The 20,722-nt window shown below is 41.2% G+C and overlaps 1 protein-coding gene across 1 annotated transcript in view; it reads right to left on the bottom strand.

The window, feature by feature from the left end:
* The window catches only part of LOC104973089 (ATP-binding cassette subfamily C member 4-like), a 149,005-nt gene that overhangs the window by 29,471 nt on the left and 98,812 nt on the right, over nt 1–20,722 (bottom strand). Inside the window, exon 8 of the mRNA XM_059892171.1 lies at nt 19,739–19,988. Within this exon, the coding sequence (XP_059748154.1) occupies nt 19,739–19,988 (250 nt within the window). The remainder of the gene's footprint in view (nt 1–19,738; nt 19,989–20,722) is intronic.

The raw sequence follows: 20,722 nt of genomic DNA, 5'->3' as shown, positions 1-20,722 counted from the left end.
ACATCCATGGCTGATTCATGTGAATGTATGGCAAAAACCACTACAATATTATAAAGTAATTAGCCTCCAATTAAAATAAATAAATTAACTAAAAAGAAAAAGAAGTGGTGATACATATATACCATGGATTATTACTCAGCCATTAAAAGGAATGCATTTGAGTCAGCCTTAATGAGGTGGATGAACTAAAGCCTATTATACAGAGTGAATTATGTCAGAAAGAGAAAAACAAATATCAAATACTAATGCACATATGTGAAATCTAGAAATATAGTACAGATGAACCTATTTGCAGAGCAGCAATAAAGACACAGACATAGAGAACAGATTTATGGACAAGGCTAGTAGGGGAGGAAGGCGAGGGATGTATGGAGAGAGTAAAATGGAATTATACATTACCATATGTAAAAGAGACAGCCAATGGAAATTTGCTGTCTGACTCAGGGAACTCTAATCAGGGGCTGGGGAACAACCTAGAGGGGTGAGATGGGGAGGAATGTGGGAGGGATGTTCAAGCGGGAGGGGCATGGATAAACCTATGGCTGATTCATGTTGATGTTTGGTAGAAACCAATGCAATACTGTAAAGCAATTATCCTTCAGTTAAAAATAAATAAGTAAAAAAAAAAAAAAAAAAAAACTAGTACCTACAGAGACAACCTGGACAGCCCAGCGAACAGGCAACTCAATGTTCAGTGGAGGCCACCTCAGCAGATGTTAAAAATGCACACACACACACACACACACACACACACACACACACACACACACAAAAAAAACAGTAAAATGGGAATATCCACGTCCAAATCTGAGCAGAGCAGGTGGAAGAGGAACTCTGGGTACAGGAGGAAGTACAACCTGCTGCAGCCCAGAGTCATACCAGATGGGCATGTGCCTCTCTCTAGGAAGAGCCTTAGATGTCAGCACTTCTCTAAGAATAGAGCTGCAACAAATGAGAACTTCCTTCCTTTCCTTCTAAAAGTTAAAATGTTACTTCTGCTTTTTAGAGCCCCATGCCAAAGAACCAGAATAACTCCATGTTACACTGAGTTCATTCTCCTAGTTACCAATCACAAACAAGCTCAGTGATGTCACCGAGACGTTTGTTATGACCTAACAGTCCTCCTTATTGCCAAATTTAGACTTAAATTGAAGAAAGTAGGGAAAACCACTAGACCATTCAGGTATGACTTAAATCAAATCCCTTATGATTATACAGTGGAAATGAGAGATGATTTAAGGGACTAGATCTGATAGACAGAGTGCCTGAAGAAATATGGACAGAGGTTGATGACATCGTACAAGAGACAGGGATCAAGACCATCCCCATGGAAAAGAAATGCAAAAAAGCAAAATGGCTGTCTGCGGAGGCCTTACAAATAGCTGTGAAAAGAAGAGAAGTGAAAAGCAAAGGAGAAAAGGAAAGATATTCCCATTTGAATGCTGAGTTTCAAAGAATAGCAAAGAGAGATAAGAAAGCCTTCCTCAGCGATCAATGCAAAGAAATAGAGGAAAACAACAGAACAGGGAAGACTAGAGATCTCTTCAAGAAAATTAGAGATATCCAGCAGTGCCAGGCGGCTGGGCTAAAGGTGATGGTGGAGTCCTGAGCATGCCCGAGTCTGGCCAAACTCATGGCCCTGTGGGCAGTGACCCGCGCTCTTGGCTCACTGAGCCTGACCCCCTGGATTGCTGTCGTCCCCAGCCCAAGCCTGCTCCCGGCCGCCCAGGTGAAAAAAAAACAAAAAGAAAATTAGAGATACCAAGGGAACATTTCATGCAAAGATGGGCTTGATAAAGGACAAAAATAGTATATACCTAACAGAAGCAAAAAATATTAAGAAGAGGTAGCAAGAATACACAGAAGAACTGTACAAAAAAGAGCTTCAAGACCCAGATAATCATGATGATGTGATCACTCATCTAGAGCCAGATATCCTACAATGTGAAGCCAAGTGGGCCTTAGGAAGCATCACTACAAACAAAGGTAATGGAGGTGATGGAATTCCAGTTGAACTATTTCATATCCTGAAAGATGCTGCTGTGAAAGTGCTGCACTCAGTATGCCAGCAAATTTGGAAAACTCAGCAGTGGCCACAGGACTGGAAAAGGTCAGTTTTCATTCCAATCCCAAAGAAAGGCAATGGCAAAGAATGCTCAAACTACCACACAATTGCACTCATCTCACACGTTAGTAAAGTAATGCTCAACATTCTCCAAGCCAGGCTTTAGCAATACATAAACCATGAACTTCCAGATGTTCAAGCTGGTTTTAGAAAAGGCAGAGGAACCAGAGATCAAATTGCCAACATCCGCTGGATCATGGAAAAAGCAAGAGTGTTCCAGAAAAACATCTATTTCTGCTTTATTGACTATGCCAAAGCCTTTGACTGTGTGGATCACAATAAACTGTGGACAATTCTGAAAGAGATGGGAATACCAGACCACCTGACCTGCCTCTTGAGAAACCTGTATGCAGGTCAGGAAGCAACAGTCAGAACTGGACATGGAACAACAGACCGGGTCCAAATAGGAAAAGGAGTACGTCAAGGCTGTATATTGTCACCCTGCTTATTTAACTTCTATGCAGAGTACATCATGAGAAACGCTGGGCTGGAAGAAGCACAAGCTGGAATCAAGATTGCTGGGAGAAATATCAATAACCTCAGATATGCAGATGACACCACGCTTATGGCAGAAAGTGAAGAGGAACTAAAAAGCCTCTTGATGAAAGTGAAAGAGGAGAGTGAAAAAGTTGGCTTAAAGCTCAACATTCAAAAAACTAAGGTCATGGCATCCGGTCCCATCACTTCATGGCAAATAGATGGGGAAACAGTGTCAGACTTTATTTTGGGGGGCTCCAAAATCACTGCAGATGGTGACTGCAGCCATGAAATTAAAAGACGCTTATTCCTTGGAAGGAAAGTTATGACCAACCTAGATAGCATATTCAGAAGCAGAGATATTACTTTGCCAACAAAGGTCCACCTAGTCAAAGCTATGGTTTTTCCAGTGGTCATGTATGGATGTGAGAGTTGGACTGTGAAGAAAGCTGAGCACCAAAGAATTGATGCTTTTGAACGGTGGTGCTGGAGAAGACTATTGAGAGTCCCTTGGACTGCAAGGAGATCCAACCAGTCCATCCTAAAGGAGATCAGTCCTGGGTGTTCATTGGAAGGACTGATGCTGAGGCTGAAAGTCTAATACTTTGGCCACCTCATGCAAAGAGTTGGATCATTGGGAAAGACCCTGATGCTGGGAGGGATTGGGGGCAGGAGGAGAAGGGGACGACAGAGGATGAGATGGCTGGATGGCATCACCACCTCGATGCACATGAGTTTAGGTGAACTTCGGGAGTTGGTGATGGACAGGGAGGCCTGGCATGCTGCAATTCATGGGGTAGCAAAGAGTCAGACACAACTGAGCAGCTGAACTCTACTGAACTGAACAGTCCACAATGGTCTCAAAACTTGGTAGCTAGTAGAGCACAGCTTTAGTGAGAAAGTTTCTTTACAAGTGGTCTCTCCTGAGGCTCCTTGAGTGCAAAGAAACATTAATGGGAGTATGTGTTCAGAACTTGAAAAATAATGAAAATCATACATTTACCCACTTAAAGTTTCATTATTCAATCTGTCTTTATCAGAACATCATCGTCACCTCAAGTTTATCATTTGACACATTTACTGTTGATAAGTATTCTACTTTGACACATTTATTGTTGATAAGTAGAAGTAGGGAGGCTATTTAATAGTTTATTAAATAATAATTGAACAAACTTTAAATTATTTACACTATTTCAAATTATAATTTACTAAACTTACTTCATTTAGTAAGAAAAAAGAAGCTTTCCTAAATATGAAAGACATGAAGGAAAACATAAGAGGCAGAACCTTCTTGAAACCACTAGAATATTGCATGGTGAGAGTTTAACCCGCCTGGTACGTTAGCAGTTTTCTCTCTCCCTGGGATTCTCCCACTACCAAATACTCAATCTGATAAACTTTACATAGAAGTTTTCTGTGAAAGGTACACTAGTATTCTTAGATATTTTGACTGTGAATCCCTGAGAGAGAAGAAATTCACAATAGAGAATTCAGTTCAGTTCAGTCACTCAGTCATGTACGACTCTTTGAGACCCTGTGGACTGAAGCACGCCAGGCTTCCCTGTCCATCACCAACTCCCAGAGCTTGCTCAAACTCATGTCTATCAAGTCAGTAATGCCATCCAACCATCTCATCCTCTGTCATCTTCTCCTGCTTTCAATCTTTCCCAGCAATAGGGTCTTTTCCAATGAGTCAGTTCTTCACATCAGGTGGCCAAAGTATTGGAGTTTCAGCTTCAGCATCAGTCCTTCCAATGAATATTCAGGACTGATTTCCCTGAGGATTGACTGGTTGGATCTCCTTGCAGTTCAAGCGACTTTCAAGAGTCTTCTCCAGCACCACAGTTCAAAAGCATCAATTCTTCGGTGCTCAGCTTTCTTTATAGTCCAACTCTCGCATCCACACATGACTGTTGGAAAAACCATAGCTTTGACCAGACATACCTTTGTTGGCAAAGTAATGTCTCTTTTTAATATGCTGTCTAGGTTGGTGATAGCTTTTCTACCAAGGAGCAAGTGTCTAATTTCATGGTTGTAGTCACCATCTACAGTGATTTTGGGTCCCAAAGAAATAAAGAACTACTTTATTTTATAACAAAACTCTTAGTTGGGGAAGAATGTATGATGCAAATGGCAAGCAAATAAATGTTGCCCCAGTCTTTTTTATATACATATAATTTGAAATAAAATTTTTTCAAAGGAAAAGAAAAGAACTGGTAAAAATAGAACATGATAACCTGCTTCTGTGCAGGAAAAGGAAGACAGGATCCTTGCATTTCTCTCAAAGACCAACTGGTAGGATATGTGATCAACCATTTCCCTCTTCCTCTCACCCAGGTTCACTAAGAACCTAACACTGGGTAGGTTAGGTAGCTACTCCTACCTGTCCTGAGCCTGTGTTCAACAGGAGGCAGGATGGACGGATGGTGGTCTAAGGACTCCTCTGCAGACTCTCAACCACCGCAGCCTAAGTTCTCTCTCCACACCACCTCTCCCATCATCAGCCAGGTATGGGCTTTCATCTGTTCTGACACAGCTCAAAACTCTTCCAATTCTGCTTTTTTCTTGAAACAACACAATTTCAGACTCTCACTATTAATCTTTTCAAATACTGATACAACTTTTCTTTTGCTGGTTCTGAGACAGGCTGGGACCTTGGACCTTTTGTTGCAGTGCTGCAGCACTTACACCTGGACACATCTCTCCTCCAGCAACCAACTACAAAGAAATCTTAAGGGACTAAAAATAACTGCGTGCATGGGCAGTTGGGGCAAATTCTGGACCCAAAAGATACAAAGAGATAAAAAACCCCAAATGCCACTTTTTGAAAAGCCTGGAGCAAAAACAGCATGTCAGAACAAAAGCAGGGTACTGCACATGCCCCTGCACACAATACCACCTTAGGAGTGGATGAAACACCTAAACCACATCTGTGGCCTGACCCCTGGACACACCCCTACCCTCTCCCCATATAAGGAACAGTCTTGCCCCTCATTGGGGAGCAAGCAAGCAAGGGAAATTACTGTTTGTTCTCCCTCCTTGCTGCTGGAGCACGGGCCCCAGTAAAGCCTTGCCTGAATTTCTTGTCTGGCCTCTGGTCAATTTCTATTGATTAAGGAGGCTAAGAACCCTGGTAACAGTTCCTTCCCCAGCCCTTCCCTACACCACTTCCTCCTGATCTCTTTACAGCACCTCTGAAAGTGTTCACCATGCTTAAAACCCTCCAGTGACCAACAGCACCTAAGTTCACACTCCCCAAGTGGCCTCTGCCTGGAGACCCTGAGTACTAACTCCACCCATTCTTCTGCCTCGCCTCAAATACTAATCCTCCTGGGACCCAGTCAGGATGTCTCCAGCTGACACTTACCTCCATACCTCTGAATTCCCATAGGGGATTCCCATTACATCACATAGAGGGTGGATAACTATGTCATTCGAGCACTTACACAGTCCCAACTCTAATGAGACTGAACCTTGCACAGAGTCAGCCCATCATGGGTATCAGCTAAATGAAGGAACAGACTGTAGGGCTGTTCAAATCAGTCCAACCACAGACAAGCTACAGCCTTGCATAGTCAGAGCTAACAGAGCAACAAGAAAAAAGTTATATATGTTATAAATCTAGTCAAGGCAGAAATTCCAACTGCAGCTTAAAGCATATTGCCAAAACATAAAACTTAATATTCAGTGTGTGCAGTGAAAAATAATACACTTAATATTCAGTGCATATCAAAATATAGAATTCTCCACCTTCAAAAAAAGAAAAATTATGCATTAAGTGAGGATGTAAATCTGTTGAGAACTTGTCTATAAATAACATGTCTGAGGGGAAAGTTACAATCTTCCAGAGGTTAGATGAGACTTCAGTCAACATCTGACCAGCTTGTAAAGGTGCCAGAAGTGCTGGCTGAATTCTCTAGAGATCAGGGTGATGAAAAACACTGAAATATATACCTGTGGTGGATTCATGTTGATATATGGCAAAACTAACACAATATTGTAAAGTAATTAACCTCCAATTAAAATAAATAAATTTATTAAAAAAACAAAATTGCCATTAAAGCCACTCTCACAGACCTGGGTTCTTGGATCCTTGAATCAATAGAAATTGAAAAGAGACCGGATGAGAAATTCAGGCAAAGCTTTAGTAGGACTCATGCTGCAGTATGAGGGAGTGTAACAGACCAGAACAAAGTTTGATTCCATGTTGGATCTGTTTCCTTTACTTTAACCTTTGCTTTTCGTAACTTTTGTTATTATAATCATTGTCGATAGCTATAAACATACATAATGGCCTGCCCTCAAATAACCCTGCCTCTCTGTCTGAATGTGAAACCAAAATGCCTTTGTTCACACAAATATCCTGAAGCTGTCCACCTGAGAATGGCTGCAAAAAAGAAATTAATACATCCCCTATCCAAGGCTGGCCATTCCAGGAGATATTTGCAACATTAATGACCTTTTTATTTTACTTCCTCACCTCTTCCTGCTCTGTATTCTACAAAAGAAACTGGCATCCAGAACCAAATAAGATGGTTACTTTGAGACACTAGTCTGCCATCTTCTTGATCAGATAGCTTTCCAAATAAAGTTATATTTCTTGCCTCAATTATATTGTGTCTGATGTATTGGACTGCCATGTAATAAGCAGAGTGCACTTTGACTTAGGAGTGAAAACAACTAACAGATGTCATTGCTCACTCACAGGGGGCTGGGGTAGGGGGTAAGCTAGTTCCTCAAATGGGGCGAAAGTTGAGACGGATCAGTGGGTGGGGCTGAAGAGGTGGCTTAGGTGGTCCCCCCACCCCTTTGATGGTGCTATGTGCAGGGATCATGTGCAGTACATTGCTTTTGCTCTGGGTACCTCAGAAATGGCAGTTTGGTTTTGGCATTTTGTATCTTATTGCTCCTAATTTATCCCAACTGCCAGTGCATGCAGTTATTTTTAGTCTCATAGTTTTCTTTATATTCTGTTGCTCAAAGAGATGTTTTTCCACCTATAAGCAGTCCAGTAAAGCATCCCACATCCCAGCCTATCTCACCATGAAGTGCAGGACAAGCACAGGTCATGCAGGAAAGTATCAAGGTCAGAACTAGAGCCAAAAAGATAGACTTTCCAATGTCTATCTTGGAAAGTCCCCTATCTAGATAGGGGAAAAATCTAAGCAGCTTTGTGAACAATATAACCTCAGAGACACATTTTACTGGATGTAAAACTTATTTAAGATTTTTAGTGCTTTGAAGTTAAAACAAGATCTTTTGAAATCCTATTGAAATAATGCAATGCCAAAACCACAGGGCCCCTTTCTTCACTTAGAGAAAAATAGATGGACTTCTTGGTTATGAGGTTATAATATCAATAAATTTTCATTTTCTGTACATGGAAAAAAGGAAATTGAAAAGCATGTGTAAACAAGAAGATACAATGCTATAAAACCCATATGCAGGTCCACAGGTAAAACCCATAAACCCCCTCCAGGGTGGGCAGGGGTGGTGGATTTTATTCCTAGGGCTCCCAGACATGATAAGTGGAAATTATGAGAGATGACCATACAGTCTACCAAGTTCCAGGCTGCAGGAAGCAGCAGGGCTCAACACCATACTATGTTCTAAACTCTATATGCTCATAATGATTTCAGATCATCTACGGTCAAACCTTGCCTAGTTATGACCACCTAGTCAGTAAACTCAGCTGATCTTTTCTTCCTTTCCTGTTTTCAAATTTACCTTTTAATTGGGCATTAACACATATAAGTGAAAGTCTTGGGGAGGAAGAAAAATGAACATCAGATCAGATAATTATATTCATTTTCTATTTCCTTTTATAAACTAGGAAGGAGGTTGAATCAGACTTGGCTGGTAACTGGGGTGGATTGTATAGCAAACACTGGGGACTTTCAAAAGCCTCTCAGAATACAAAACCAAGTTTATGATCTTCTCTTCCCCTTGTTGCTCAGTCACTCAGTCGTGTCCAACTCTTTGTGACCCTAATAACTGCAGCACACCAGGCTTCCCAGTACTTCACCATCTCCAGGAGCTTGCTCAAACTCACGTCCATCAAGTCAGTGATGCCATCTAACCATCTCATCCTCTGTTGTCCCCTTCTCCTCCTATCTTCAATCCTTCCCAGCATCAGGGTCTTTTCTAATAAGTCAGCTCTTAGCATCAGGTGGTCAAAGGATTGGAGTTTCAGCTTCAGCATCAGTCCTTCCAATGAATATTCAGAACTGAATTCATTAGTCTGGTTGGATCTCCTTGCAGTCCAAGGGACTCTCAAGAGTCTTCTCCAAAACCATAGTTCAAAAGCATCAATTCTTCAGTGCCCAGCTTTCTTTATGGTCCAACTCTCACATCCATACATGACCACAGGAAAAACCATAGCTTTGACAATATGGATCTTTATTGGCAAAGTATTGTCTCTGCTTTTTAATACGCTGTCTGTGGAAAATTCTGAAAGAGATAGAAATACCAGACCACCTACCTCTTGAGAAATCTGTATGCAGGTCAGGAAGCAACAGTTAGAACTGGACATGGAACAACAGACTGGGTCCAAATAGGAAAAGGAGTACGTCAAGGCTGTATATTGTCATCCTGCTTATTTAACTTATATGCATGAGAAACGCTGGGCTGAATGAAGCACAAGCTGGAATCAAGATTGCCAGGAAAAATATCAATAACCTCAGATATGCAGATGATACCACCCTTATGGCAGAAAGTGAAGAAGAACTAAAGAGCCTCTTGATGAAAGTGAAAGGGGAGAGTGAAAAAATTGGCTTAAAGCTCAACATTCAGAAAACTAAGATCATGGCATCCAGTCCCATCACTTCATGGGAAAGAGAAAGGGAAACAGTAGAAACAGTGGCTGATGTCATTTTTTTGGGCTCCAAAATCACTGCAGATGGTGAATGCAACCATGAAATTAAAAGATGCTTACTCATTGGAAGGAAAGTTATGACCAACCTAGATAGCATATTAAAAAGCAGAGACATTACTTTGTCAACAAAGGTCCATCTAGTGAAGGCTATGGTTTTTCCAGCAGTCATGTATGGATGTGAGAGTTGGACCATAAAGAAAGCTGAGTGCCACAGAATTGATGCTTTTGAACTGTGGTGCTGGAGAAGACTCTTGAGAGTCCCTTGGATTGCAAGGAGATCCAACCAGTCCATCCTAAAGGAGATCAGTCCTGAGTGTTCATTAGAAGGAGTGATGTTGAAGCTGAATCTCCAATCCTTTGACCACCTGATGCGAAGAGCTGACTCATTAGAAAAGATTCTGATGCTGGGAAAAATTGAAGGCAGGAGAATAAAGGGATGACAGAGGATGAGATGGTTGTATGGCATCACCAACTCAATGGACATGAGTTTGAGAAAACTCCAGGAGTTGGTGATAGACAGGAAGTCCTGGAGTGCTGCAGTCCATGGAGTCACAAACAGAAATGACTGAGTGACTAAACTGAACTGAGGTTTGTCATAGCTTTTCTTCCAAGAGGCAAATGTCTTTTAATTTCATGGCTGCAGTCACCATCTGCAGTGATTTTGGAGCCCAAGAAAATAAAGTCTCTCACTGTTTCCATTGTTTCCCTATCTATTTGCCATAGAGTGATGGGACTGGATGCCATGATCTTCTTTTTATGAATGAGTTTTAAGCTAGCTTTTTTGCTCTCCTCTTTCACTTTCATCAACAGGCTTTTTAGTTCTTCTTCTCTTTCTATCATAAGGGTGGTGTCATCTGCATATCTGAGGTTATTGATATTTCTCCCAGCAATCTTGATTCCAGCTTGTGCTTTATCCAGTCCAGCATTTCTCATGATGCACTATGCATATAAGTCAAATAAGCAGCATGACAATATATAGCCTTGATGTACTCTTTTCCCTATTTGGAACCAGTCTGTTGTTCCATGTCTGGTTCTAACTGTTGCTTCTTGACGTGCATACAGATCTTTCAGGAGGCAGGTAATGTGGTCTGGTATTCCCATCTCTTGAAGAATTTTCCACAATATTGTTGTAATCCACACAATCAAAGTCTTTAGCGTAGTCAATAAAGCAGAGGTAGATGTTTTTCTGGAACTCTCTTGCTTTTTCTATAATCCAACAGATGTTAGCAATTTGATCTCTGGTTCCTCTGCCTTTTCTAAATCCAGCTTGAACATCTGGAAGTTCTCAGTTCACATATTGTTGAAGCCTAGCTTGGAAAATTTTGAGCATTACTTTGCTAGCCTGTGAGAGGAGTGCAATTGTGCAGTAGTTTGAACATTCTTTGGCATTGTCTTCTTTGGGATTGGAATGAAAACTGACCTTTTCCAGTCCTGTGACTATTGCTGAGTTTCCAAATTTGCCAGCATATTAGAACTCCATATTTCAACAAATCCAGGTATTTTACAGCCCCATAACCCAAAACATCCCAGCATTCACCTCTCCCTTCCTGCCATACCCAATTCAAGACATGCCCTGAGTTGTGCTTGAATGCTCTGAAATCTGGCCAAGTCTATTTCACTCTAAACCAAACCACATCATCTTGTCCCTGGACCACGTACTGCATCAGCCTCCTGACACACTCATCTCTCTGCCTCTGTTCTAGGTCCCCACCCCACCTCCCTGTCCAGTTCCCAAGGCTGCAGCCGGGCTGAGTTCTGAGACACTAAAATCCTTAACTTGTGGTTTCCTGTAGAGTTCCCTGCTCAGGCCTCCAGTACTCTCTACTCTGCAGCCTCAGACCTTTTGGTTCCTTCTTATGGCACTAAAAGCCTTTGTCACAGTCACCATTCCCATGAAAATGCAAAGTATCGGCTTCCCACCTTCCCCACCCCCACACATGAAATTCTCCAGTCTTCCCAGGAAGTACCATCTCCAAAATTAAACCAGCGTCTCTAACAAAGTACCTCATTTCAACTCAGACTTCTCCTTCCAAGTACTAATGACACAAAAACACACATCCACAGTGAGTTTCACTATTTGGTTTGTTATTAACCCCCCACTTGATGAAAGAAATTCCAAGGAGGACAGACTTCTCTGTATTTCCTTACTGGCCATTATACATACACACCTAGCCTGTGCCAAGCCTCAATTATTTATTCAATTATCTTGGTGATGGAATAGATGAATAAATTCCAAATTTGCCCCTAAAACATCTAGTGTAAACCAAGACAGGTTTTTCCTCTCAACTAATTTTACTTTTCAAATGATCTTGACATCCTCTCTATTGGATTTGCAGTTTGGATTTGTTTGCTCTTTTCCACAACTAGGGCACTGTTTCCCAAATGTGGCCTATTTTCAGGTACCCAGGGACATTTACTAAAGACATGTTAATAGGCATCTTGGACTCCAGCCAACACCTAGTGAATCAGAATCTCCAAGGTGTGATCATTTAGTTTTAATAAGCACTACAGGTGATTCTGATAAACTAGAGAACTAATCTTTTTAAGGGTTAGAGAAATCAAATGAACTTAAAAAGAGGCTAAAATCGAAATTTTTAAATTATATATATTTCAATCATGATTTCAATCCACCAGGAAGCAGTTTGCCATTCTGACACTAACCCTTCTCATCACTCTATTCTTAGCCGTTTGTCCCACATTTACCAAAAATAACTGTCAAAAAGATCTCAATTCCTAGGCCATCTTCCTGCCAGAAATTTTATGTACATGAAGGAAAATTTATGTTTCTTGCTCAAATCAAAGGAGCTTCCTTTACCAGGACACAAAGAAACCTGACAAAATCAGCACCAGGAAAATTCAAAGTTCTCAGCAGGTCATAATGTTAATGTTATTGCACACACCTACATAGGAAGGAATTTCAAGCCTCAGACACAGTTCAGTTGAATTTTTGTGGGGAAAAAAAAAATCCTACCCAAATATTTGAGCACAATTCCCTAAAAACCTTATTTAGGACCCCTTTTGTGCTACACTCTTTGGTGCACCACATAATCCACCAAAGAATAAGAGTTAACACTTTTCCCACTAAAACCACGCTTAATGGTTAGGCATTTGCAGAATCCCTCCCAGACATGATGGAGCTGGATGGTTCCTTCAGTTACATACTTTTTGGGCACCTGCTATTTGTGAGGACTACAAAGACGAATGAGGCACTGTATCTGCCCTTTACATAAGTCTGGAGTTCGGGGAAGGAAAGAAATCCACAAACATGTGGTTTAGTGAGGGCAAAGTCACGTCTATGAGCTCAAAGGAAGATATGGGGATTAAAGAGGATGTGATGGTTAATTTTATGTCAACTTGAAAGCACAGTCTTCAGACACCTGCTCAAACACATCTGGTTATCACAGTGAAAGTATTTTTTGATGAGATTAGTATTAAAATCAGTAGACTCAGTAAAGGAGATTATCCCCCTGTAGAAGAATACTAAGTAGCCCAGATGGCAATGGTCTGGCTCTTTTGCCCCACTTCTAGAAACAATGATGTTACATGATTATGTAATGGCTGAGATCATCTATAGCACTGCACAGGCACAATACAAAGTAACAGCTTGGCCACTTGCCACTTCTGTTCATGTATACCTTATAAGCCCACCTGAAAATCCCTGTTGCTGCTGCATCAGCCACTAGCAAATAAGGCATGTCTGTAGTTCCTATGGCTCCTCACACTTTCATCCAGCTTCCCAGCTCACACTTTGTCTACCCTAGGATTAGAGACCAGTGAGACACCTGTATAATGTGGGTGGGCCTCATGCAATTAGTCAAAGGCCTTAAGAGAAAAAAGACTAACATACAATGGAGAAAAGACAGCCTCTTCAATCAGTGATAATGAAAAAACTGGACAGCTACATGTAAAAGAAAGATTTCAGAACACTTCCTAACACCACACACAAAGATAAACTTGAAATGGATTAAAGACTTAAATGTAAGGCCAGAAACTATAAAACTTTTAGAGGAAAAGTAGGCAGAACACTGTTCAACATAAATCACAGCAAGATTCTCTTTGACCCAATTCCTAGAGTAATGGAAATAAAAACAAAAATAAACAAATGGGATATAATTAAACTTAAAAGCTTTTGCAAAGGAAACAATAAACATGAAAAGACAACCATCAGAATGGGAGAAAATAATTGCAGATGAAACAACTGACAAAGGATTAATCTACAAAATATATAAGCAGCTCATGAAACTTATCAGAAAAACAAACAACCCAATCAAAAAATGGGCAGAAGATCTAAATGGACACTTCTCCAAAGATATACAGATAGCCAATAAACACATGAAAAGATGCTCAACATCACTCATTATTAGAGAAATGCAAATCAAAACTGAATGAGGTACCACCTCATACCACTCAGATTGACCATCATCAAAAAACCTTCAAACAATAAATGCTGGAGAGGATGTGGAGAAAGGGGAACCCTCTTACACTGTTGGTGGGAATGTAAATTGATACAGCCACTATGGAGTACAGTATGGAAGTCCTTAAAAATCTAGGAATAAAACTACTATATGACCCAGCAATTCACAACTGAGCATTCACTCTGAGAAAACCATAATTCAAAAAGACATGTGTACCTCAGTGTTCACTGCAGCACTATTTACAATAGCCAGGACATGGAAGCAATCTAGATATTCATCAACAGATGAATGGATAAAGAAATTGTGGTACATATACACAATGGAATATTTGTTGTTGTTTTTCTTTCACTAAGTCGTGTCTGACTCCTTGCAATCCCATGGACTGCAGCACACCAGGCCTCCCTGTCCTTCACCATCTCCCAGAGTTTGCCCAAGTTCAAGTCCATTGAATCAGTGATGTCATCCAACCATCTCATCCTCTGTTGCCCGCTTCATCTCCTGCCCTCAATCTTTCCCAGCATCAGAGTCTTTTCCATTGAGTTAGCTCTTCGCATTAGGTGGCCAGTGTATTGGAGCTGCAGCTTCAACATCAGTCCTTCCTATGAATATCCAGCGTTGATTTCCTTTAGGATTGACTGGTTTGATCTCCTTGCTTTCCAAGGGACTTTCATGAGTCTTCTCCAGCACCACACTTTGAAAGCAGTTCTTTGGTGCTCAGCCTTCTTTATGGTCCAGCTCTCACATCCATACATGACTATTAGAAAGACCATAACTTTGACTATACAGACCTTACATCTTATTAGCAAGATGATGTCTTTCTTTTTTAATATGTTGTCTAGGTTTGTCATAGCTTTCCTTCCAAGAAACAAGTGTCTTCTAATTTCAAGGCTGCAGTCACCATCTGCAGTGATTTTAGAGCTCAAGAAGAGAAAATCTGTCACTGCTTAGGACTTTTCCCCTTCTATTTACCATAAAGTGATGGGATCAGATGCCATTGAGAGGGTAATAGGCAGGAAGGCCAGGGGTCTCCAAACGGAGGAAATAGGCTGCAAGTGTCAGACATTTTTACCTCTCTTAAGCGGCAGCAGGAAACAAACAAGGGATATTTTTTTTTTCTTTCTCTATACATATTTAAAAGGAGGTTTCTCTTAAAATACTGTGTTGCCATAATGACACCTGGTTTCACCTGAAGTTAACTATTATCAAACCTTGAGTTAACCAAAGCATTTTTCTTATGGCAATGTCTGTCATAAGCTATGCTAATGTACTATGCACTTACCCCAGACTCTGTCTTCAAGTCGGTTTCACCTAATGGCTCAGAACCTACTTGACAAACCAGTATGTTATACTCAGATACTGTTCCCCTAATCTATGTAAACAAAATGATTTGTATGGTAATCTGCCCTTCTACAAGATTCAAGTCAATCATTTTATTGCCCTGGATGAATAGTCTGGTGCCAATATTATCCCAAAATGCATCTTATGGATGAGGGGTCTGGTGCCATTCTGAGTTTTAAGACATTCCTTTCTTTCATTAACAGACTGCTGCTGCTGCTAAGCTGCTTCAGTTGTGTCCGACTCTGTGCGACCCCATAGACGGCAGCCCACCAGGTTCCCCCATCCCTGGAATTCTCCAGGCAAGAACACTGGAGTGGGTGCTAGTGACTATATAATATCCAGCTGAAGACTAGCAGGGGAGTACTCTTTCTGCCCCCTTCTGATGCCTATGTCAGAAGCTTTCTCTATCTCCTTTATAATTTAATAAAACTTTATTACACAAAAGCTCTGAGCGATCAAACCTCACTTCTGGCCCCAGATTGAATTCTTCTCCTCCGGAGGCTAAGAATCCCAGCGTCTTATCTTTCAGCAACAACCTTTCACCATGATCTTATTTTTTTAATACTGAGTTTTAAGCCAGCTTTTTCACTCTCCTTTTTCACCCTCATTAAGAGGCTCTTTAGTTCTTCTTTGCTTTGTGCCATTAGAGTAGTATCGTCTGCATATCTGAGGTTGCTGATATTTCTCCCAGCATTACTGATTCCAGTTTATGACTCACAAATGGCAGTCTGGCATTTCTCATGATGTACTCTGCATATAAGTTAAATAAACATAGTGACAATATACAGCCTTGTTGTATTCCTTTACCAGTTTTGAACCAGTCCATTGTTCCATGTCCAGTTCTAACTGTTGCTTCCTGACCTGCATACAGTTTTCTCAGGAGACAGGTAAGATGGTCTGGTATTCCCAATTCTTTAAGAATTTTCCAGTCTGTTGTGATCCATACAGTCATAGGCTTTAGCATAGTCAATGAAGCAGAAATAAACGTTTTTCTGGAATCCCCTTGCTTTCTCTAAGATCCAACGAACATTGGCAATTCCATAAAAAAGAATGAATTTGAGTCCGTTGTAGTGAGGTGGATGAAACTACAGCCTGTTATATACAGAGAAGTAAGTCAGAAAAGGAAAAACAAATATCATAAATTAATGTATAAATATGGAATCTAGAAAAATGATACTGATGAATCTATTTGCATGGAAGGAATGGAGAAGCAGATGTAGAGAACAGACTTGTGGACACAGCAGGGTAAGGAGAGGGTGGGACATACGTTAAGAGTGAAAAATAGCACTGACATATATACACTATCATGTGTTAAACTGGTGGCTCAGTGGTAAAGAATCAACTTGCCAATGCAGGAGACATGGGTTCAATCCCTGCATTGGGAAGATCCCCTGGAGTAGGAAATGGCAACCCACTCCGGTATTCTTGCCTGGAGAATCCCATGTACAGAGGATCCTAGTGGGCTACAGCCCAGGAGGTTGCAAAGAGTTGGACATGACTGAGCAACTTAGCTAGAGGGAAGTTATGGTATAACACCAGGAGTTCAACCTGGTACTCTGTGACAACCTAGAGAGGTGGGATGTGGAGGGGAGGGAGGTTTAAGAGGGAGATGATATATATGTATAATTATGACTGATTCATGATATTGCATGACAGAAACCAGCATAACATTGTAAAGTAATTATCCTCAAATTAAAAATAAGTAAATAAAATGAAAATAGGGCTTCCCTGGTAGCTCAGATGGTAAAGAATCTGCCTACAAAGCAGGAGACCTGGGTTGGATCCCTGGGTTGGGAGGAATTGCTGGGAAAGGAAATGGCAACCAACTCCAATATTCTTGCCTGGAGAATTCCACAGACAGAGGAGCCTGGTGGGCTACAGTCCACAGGATTGAAAAGAGTCAGAGGTTTAAGAGGGGATATATGTATAATTATGACTGATTCACGATCTTGTACAACAGAAATCAACACAACATTGTAAAGCAATTATCCTCCAATTAAAAATAAATAAATAAAATGAAAATAAGAAAAAAAAAAGAGAAAAAAGACTGGCCAACTCCAAACAGGAGGAAATTCTATGTCAAGATCATCTTTGGACTCCAGATGCATTTTAGCATAAAGTCTAATGGTTTTAATCTTCCCTTGTTTCATGATGGCTGGCAAGACTTTCAGACTAACTTTGTTAATCAAGATTGAGAGTTCCTAATTATCTACATGAACACCAGACTGGGCTAGCCACAACTCCTCTCTTTAGAGAGCAGGCCCACTGAGTCCAGTTGGGCTGGTTTGATACACAGACAGACACAGAAAACAAAGGGAAGATTCAGATCTATTTCCACTTTTGATAAGATCCAGCTCGCCTAAGTTGAAACACACCACATACACACACCAAAGATCAATGTTCCGGGAATGCTAACCCCAGTCTGCTCCCTCCCTCTGCATTTCTCCAGCTTCTAATGCAGGTTGAGCCACCCTGGGCCTCTGTAGGCTCCCAGCCATTTCCTGTAACTATTGTTTCAGTCAATCCAGTATGTACTTGATGCCCATGATATGTCCAGTATAGTCCGGGCACTACACTAAAGAATCAGATACAGTCTACCAGACACAGTCAACTGTCACGGGGCTTGGAACACTACCAGGAAGTCAACATCAGCCCACCCGACATGATGCTGGGTGGCGCGGGACTGGCTGTGTACATAAATAGAACCCCAGGATCAGCATGAAACAAAGTGCTGGAAAAGGCTCATGGGGCTGCTGGAGGCTCAGCAGTATTTGCTTAAATCAACGAGAGAAGAGAAGGCAACCCGGGGGGCACAACAGAATTTGCCAAGACCCCAAAGTGGGGGTGATTGTGGCAGTCACAGAGACAACCTCACCACCTCCCTCCCGCCTCACTTGTCAGAGTGCTGGGAAACAAACAGAATGGCCAGTGGAGCTAACAGTTAAAATTTTTAATTTTTCAGGAAGCAGGGAACCTTTGCATATCTTCAGAGTGAGACTAGTTGATGTAAATCACACTTAAGGAGTCACTCCACTTGGCAGAAGGTACTAAGAAGACAATAATGTAACAATGGCTAAGAAACCAGGCTTTGGGTAGAATCCTAGAATGTCATTTACAGGCTATTTGAGGATGGGTAAGTTGTTTCACCTGATACAGAAACCTGTTACCTTAACTGTAAAGGAGGGACACAAGCTCATCTCATTCAATTGCTATCAGGATTAAATGAGAAAACCTGTAAGACTTTGCGTGTACCCAGACTACACAGTGAGCCCTGGCAACAGCGATCAAAGATAGTGGCTGTGTCAAAATCACAGCACTGTAACAAAATCACAGCAGTACAGCACATGTATGAAGCCTCCATCTGGACACATTACCCTGTCATTGACAATGTGACTATGGTCCAGGGATATTCCTAAGTGTTTTCTTTCAATATGAGAAAGCTAAGGGGAAAAAAAAAAAAATTGTTGAACTGAATGGACCATCCCTTAACAGTGTTGTTGCTAGAAGCCTCTGGCAGAAAGAATGATAAAAATCAGGGGACCAGAACTAACCCTGTACAACTGATCTGCTTTGTGAGTAATCATTTTTTGTATAGTATATAGAAACTTCATCATAAAAAAATTCAACTTTTATAAGACCCAAAAATAAAATAAAATCACACCCAGACCTATCTAACTTCACTATAGATCTGTTACTGTCTGTCCATCACTGAGGAGAAGGACAAAAGCAATTAAATATTTTATAAAGCCCAGACACTCAAAGTCATGCCCAGGCTGGCTCACAAAGCCAGTTTACCTTCATTTTAGACCTACTCATAAACATCCAAGTACTTTAGAGCCTACTGTATGCCAGGCTCTTATTTTGGTGACGTAAATTATTTGCCCTTAGCAATATAGAGACAGTTAGAAAAAAAGGAGACAGTGGGTATGGTGGAAATCACAAATATGAAAGGAAGAAGCCAACTAGAGATAGGATTAAAGAGTAAGGGTAAAGAGGACAAGTCAGATCCAAAAGGCATGTTCAGAAATCAATAAGCAAACCATCTGTGGAGGAAAGAAACCATTTTTAAAGAATGAATTAAGTGAATCTGAGGCCACTCTTCCTGTCCAAGGAGCAGGACCTCTCAGCAAGTTCTTTCCCTCCAGACTCAGAGAGGATTCCAATTCACCCCAGGACTGAATACAGTTGCTAGTCATTAAAGTTAACACAGGAGATGCAATCTGTTTACTTCTTTTGCTTTTAGACATTTTAGTTGCCCTGCAGCCATCACTTGTATATCAAGAACCCTGTGCCACTGCTACTGCTGCTCATAAATGATCAGCGATCTTACATTATTTGTAATGTATTCTACCAAAGAAGAGAGGGGAGTATGTATGACATTTTGGAACAGCTACCAGCTATGCCCGAAAGCATTAAATCTCACCTAACTGGCACACAGTGACACCAAATAAAAGGAACCATTTTACCTACAATCTACCTAAAACTTTAAAAAGTTATCTGTCACCAAACCTTGATTCTTCGGACACTGACAACTGTTTCTGCTACGTTCTCGATGGCTGTGGGGAAGAAGAGGATGCCTGTAAACTGCACAACTTGGTACAGTGTTATGGCCAAAAACACTTGGTTAACTGTGATCATGTTGCCAAGAAGCACATAGGTGGTAAAGGTGACGAAAAGGATGAGTTTGCTTGCAGTGTCAAAGAATATCAAATTCATTCCATCAAGGTAGGAACTTCTCAGAATCTTGGAAATTTCCTTCCTGTAAAAGAGAGGAGGAAATAGATTTTAAAAGAAGCATCAACATCCAAGCTATGAATTCAAGTGCCCTGTGTGAGTGGCCCCTTTCTAGGGGGTGGACACAGATTAAGATGAACCATCCCTCACATCATGGAGACACTATACCGTGCACACTTGGGGCTCTGCCCCAACCCAAGGACCACACACTTCATCACCACTTCACTCTACCAACTAAACGGAGGCTTAATGTCATAATTTTAAACATTTTGGGTCAATAACACTTGAGTTTGAACATTCATTCAACAAGCATTCATAATCACAAGTCCTGTGCAGGGTGTCTTGAGGATGACAGAAAGAGAGAACTTGTCCCTTCCAGGAGTTCATGAACTTAGAAAAGAAGATGGGTGGCCCAGTGGTTAAGATTCCATGCTTCTAATGCAGCAGCCATGGATTTGATCCCTAGTCAGGGAACTAAGATTTCACATGTCCACCAAGACATTAGACAGAGGCAGCCAGCATGGCCCCCATGGGAGCACAGAGCAGAGATGTGTAACCCAGAGCAGTAAAGTCAGGACAATTCACACATACATGGACCCTGAGAAGATGCGTGGGAGTCAGTTAGGGCTGGTGGAAGCCAGAGAAGAAGGGAGATGAGAGAGTGTATTCCCAGCAGAGAGAGGGGCCCTCACAAAGGTGCGAAGGTGAGAGGTAACAGGGTGCAGCCAGAGAATTATGAATAGCTTGTGCTGGAGTATA

Source organism: Bos taurus, chromosome 12, assembly GCF_002263795.3.
Source record: "Bos taurus isolate L1 Dominette 01449 registration number 42190680 breed Hereford chromosome 12, ARS-UCD2.0, whole genome shotgun sequence".
Lineage (NCBI taxonomy): Eukaryota > Metazoa > Chordata > Mammalia > Artiodactyla > Bovidae > Bos > Bos taurus.
Note: the sequence above shows the minus strand (reverse complement) of the source record. Positions and strands in the feature narration are given on the sequence as shown.